The sequence below is a fragment of the Danio rerio genome, chromosome 20 (assembly GCF_052040795.2).
Source record: "Danio rerio strain M-AB ecotype USA chromosome 20, GRCz13ab, whole genome shotgun sequence".
Lineage (NCBI taxonomy): Eukaryota > Metazoa > Chordata > Actinopteri > Cypriniformes > Danionidae > Danio > Danio rerio.
In genome coordinates, this window is record NC_141040.1 from 43,456,722 (window position 1) to 43,461,176 (window position 4,455).

The 4,455-nt window shown below is 38.2% G+C and overlaps 1 protein-coding gene across 1 annotated transcript in view; it reads right to left on the bottom strand.

Moving 5' to 3' along the window:
• rcan2 (regulator of calcineurin 2) overlaps nt 1-4,455 on the bottom strand; it is a gene marked incomplete at its 3' end in the record, with an annotated part of 140,801 nt that overhangs the window by 133,978 nt on the left and 2,368 nt on the right. The window contains 1 exon segment of the mRNA NM_001320228.2: nt 35-252. Coding sequence (NP_001307157.1) covers nt 35-250 — 216 coding nt within the window. The 5' untranslated portion in view covers nt 251-252.

The window sequence follows — 4,455 nt, forward strand, 5'->3', positions numbered from 1 at the left end:
CAAGTAACATGTGAGTAATTTCATTTAACCTTACCTTGCCCTCGTGGTCTTCAAATACTGATTGGTCCACATTGCAGGCGAAGAGGGACGTGGGGAGGTCATTGAAGTCGGTGATTTGTTGGAAACTGTCTCCCAGCGAGGACTCTCCCATGGTGGACTGCAGGACTACCAACTCCTCTCCTCCTAAGAGGTAAATCCGCTGGAAGAATGGAGCGCTTCTCATGTTGGCAAATAAATGCTCTCCCTTCATGGCTGCAAGAGGCACACGACAAAATCAAAATTGGGTATGGGGTTTATAATATCGCAGATTGAATCCAGGCTGTATTCTACACTTTTGCAGTGGAATAATACTGTTGTCCCATTTACCCTTGTTCAGTGTATTTTTGCAGGTGAAAATCTGTGTTTGACAGTGCACTTTTTTCTAATTCAGGATTCAGATTCAAAGTGTTTATTGTCATATCCATAGTACCCAGGCTCATTACGGATAAGTACCCAGGTCTACATTTCTGAGGACAGCGAAATACTGCGAACTGGAGGAATGTCTGCGCAAAGTTTTTGTTTTTGCAAATCCACCAGAGGTCACTGTGTGAGCCTTGTAATGATCTCAAATTTCTCTTGCGTGAACAAAATTTGATCTTATTGGCTGCAAAATATTTGAACATAATTAGAAATGGCTAATCAACTCATTTGCCTTATTGAAATAATCTACACATTTTATTCTAGTAATTATTGTGATTTTTAGAGATATTAGCCCCTTTCACACAGTGATACCGGTAAACATCCGAAAAAATACCGGAGTGACTTTACTGGTAAATTCAAAAAAGCGCTGTTCACACAGGCAAGGACGTTCCAGATTTTTTATTCGAAAAAGATTGTTCACACATCCATTCCAAAATACCAGTAAATTCTGATATCATTAACCAGAAATGAGCTCTAAAGGCTGCGATTGTATTTGTAAATGTACTGTAATAGGGATCCATCTTGATGATTTTACTTTTATTTAAAGCTTTAGCATTCATGCAGCTTATCCCAAAGACTTCCAAAGGCAAACCGCCAACCGCAGCTAAATGTTTACACATTTACCAACATTACAAATTCTGTGGATGGATAAGTATTGTGAACAACTTAGACGAAAACATATGGAGGAACACTTTTGCATGTCGAGATGTACATAATGTGTGTGTGTGCTGACGCTCACCGGAGCCCCATGAGTCAAGCAACTGAAGCAGAGCTTAAAGGTAAACAAACAGCGTTTTTTCAAAAGCATTTTAATTTGACAATTGGCATTAAGAAGGAACATAGAAACGTTATCTGACCAACATCTAGAAACTAAATGCGTCTGGAAAAGTATCCAAAGGCATATATTTTCATAAACAGCGCGGATGTGAATGCGTCTGAATGTTCTGATTGGCTGGAGTAGATGTCTCACATCAGCACGTTCTAAGTGTGATCACGCTCTTTCCAGCAATTTTGCATCTGCGCTCACACAGTGCAGCATTCCGGCAAATTATGGAAAATTGCAGGAACGAATTTACCAGTATTTTCATAATAAAAAGGGCCTGTTCACACATACATAAGGTAATTGTCGGTAAGTTTCCGGAAAGATCCGTATGTGTGAGGGGCTATTACCTGTTTTTAGTCCTTTTTTATTTTATTTATTTCTCATTTGCTGTATATTTTATTCATTTGATGATGTTAATATAATTTGCATATTTTATACCTCAAAAATGCTTTCGCAATACTGTACAAAATGTCATGCCAATAAAGCAACCTGAACTTGGTTGGAGAGAAGCAGATTTTACCTGTCAGTGGGTGCACATGACTTCTGAATAGCATAAAGGTAAAAGAAATAGCGAATTTTTAAAATAACTTAAACCTATTGAAAAGAAACGGTGTATAACAGTTTCTTAATAAATTAAAATATTGTTAAAAATCAAATTATGTTTTGTTTGTAGCACATAGTTAACTATTTATGGGATGTGGGTAAAAAGTGTATTTCAAACCTGTAGGAAGCACTGGCTTGGAACTCATTTCACAAACAAAGATCGCGAAAGTTCACCCAGATATAATAAAGATAAAGATAGCTGTACATCAATAATTATATTAGGTTTGGTCTACACCAGTGATGATAACGTTGTTTATTTTAAGCATGCACTGCAGTATTGTCACCTGCCACTTTAAATTCTCTAGCTCTTTAAAGCAGGATGGATTCTGATTGGCTGTCAGTGTTCTTAACAGTTATCCAAGATTTTGTGTCAGATGTGCTGCTTGTATATATTGCGCAGAGAAACAACTTTACAAGAGGTCAAAGAAGAGACGTTTAGAGTATTTTCCCTGTACACCCAGACAGCATATAGGAAACAGGAGGGGGGAAAAAGCGCGTCCTCATGACAGGTGACACAGAACTGGAACAGTTACCTCCCAGAACCCCAGCGAACAGATGTTAACCCCTGGCCCCAGTAACTAATGCTTCGCCAGAAAGATTAGGTGATGAGCTTAAAGCAGAGCCAGTCTCTTGTCTGCCCGCACAAACAACAGCGGCAAGCGGGGAACAGCTTGCACCCATTTCCATAGAGCTTTTCCACATGCCCTTTCTTCCCATGATCCACCCTGACAAGCTTGGTCCGCGGGCAAAGCCAGCCCTGTCGCCAGTGTCACACGCACTGTTAAATCTCCCGCAGCTATTTTTGGGATCAATAGCCCATCACCAGCCACACATACATGCTCTCTAAACGCACACGCATGCTCTCACTTTTACTCAAGGCTATAGATAGAGGCTGGAGCTGTCTGGTTCAGTCTTGCCCTGTGTAAACGTGGCTAAAAATAGAACGAGGACTAATGAAATGCAGAGATTGCCAGGCACTTGATTAAAATGAAATCTTCCAGACAGGGATCCTTTTCATTTACAATATCACAATGACCCTGTTATGAGATAAGGATGTGCATAAACTATGAATGTGCAAAGGCATGCTATATAAGCCCTCAGCTTTATTTACAATGCGTTTAATATAGGGGGGGGAAAGTCTGTAATGCTCTGCCAACAAACATCATGTTATCTGAATCTATAGAGGCCATTGACATGCTTGCTTGATAGCATAGCCAAGGTCACTAAATATAAGAGATATATGGATCCTATTACTCACTAAAAGAATAGTCAATATCTTTCTTTTTTTTAGCAAATACAATTTAAAGGGTGAAAATAGTAACAGTAAACACATCAAATATACACTCAATAGTGTATGTACTCTTGAATATTAATCCACATCAGGCCTGTAGCAAGAGGGGGGGGGTTGGGTCAGGTGGTTCAAAAGACCTACCCATCACTAACAAAGGTTCAGGATTTGTCCCAAACATGAGCTCATTTGTCCTATTGTGACTGCTATGTCATAGCAATAGTAAAAATAGCCAATCGATTAAGGCTTTAACACCAAGCGGAATGCTGTCGCTTCAGCGTGGTTGAGGAAAGTTGAATGTGCTGGCCAATTTGGTATTTAAATTAATGATATTTAAATGATAGTTTCTGATTTAAAACTAACAGATTTGTACTTCTTTTTCATGATATATAAATGTGTATATATATGTAATAAATTTGTATTAAAAAATAAGTATTGGTCTCATATATATATATATATATATATATATATATATATATATATATATATATATATATATATATATATATATATATATATATATATATATATATATATATATATATTTTTTTTTTTTTTTTTTTTTTTTTTCAAGAGTTCACATTTAGCTGATGATTGATAATAAAGCTTGTTTGGCATGCTGTCCCGGGAGAGAGCCCTGAGCTCATAAGATCATTGAGCCCAGGGCTCCCTCCCGTTTGCAAGGCAAGAGGAGAATTTGAGCCCAGGTAGATCTCGAGAACTCCTCTGCTGTAGTAGCTAATGAACAGATAGTGATTGCTCTTTTACTTACTAGAAACATGCCTATGGTGCTGATTTGGATTAGTCAATTAACTTAAGTTGCATGTTTTTGGATGGTGGGAGGAAACCGGGGAACCCGGGGGTAAACTCCGCACAGAAATGTTGGCTAGCTTGGTAAGGACTAGAACCAGTGACGTTCTTGCTGTGAGGCAACAGTGCTAACCACTGGGCCACCGTGCCACCCATTTAGGAAAGGAGGTGGAGTAGGGTTGGAAGGGGAGATTCTACAAAACAAAGACAGCTATTATATAGAACTCGGCGTATTTATAGTGGCTTAGGAATCATCTGATTGGTGAATCATAAATTGAATAATGCGGGGCCGACTGCAAGCAATCAAAAGATCCTCTCGAAATTAGTTTATGAATAAACTTCACTTGAATCTTTAGGTTTTTGGTACATCAAAAAGTGTGGTTATGATGACCATACGACATTTTAGGTAACTAAAATGCAACATATTTAAACCTCATAGTTTGATATAAAATGAGGTGAATAACTTCAAAAA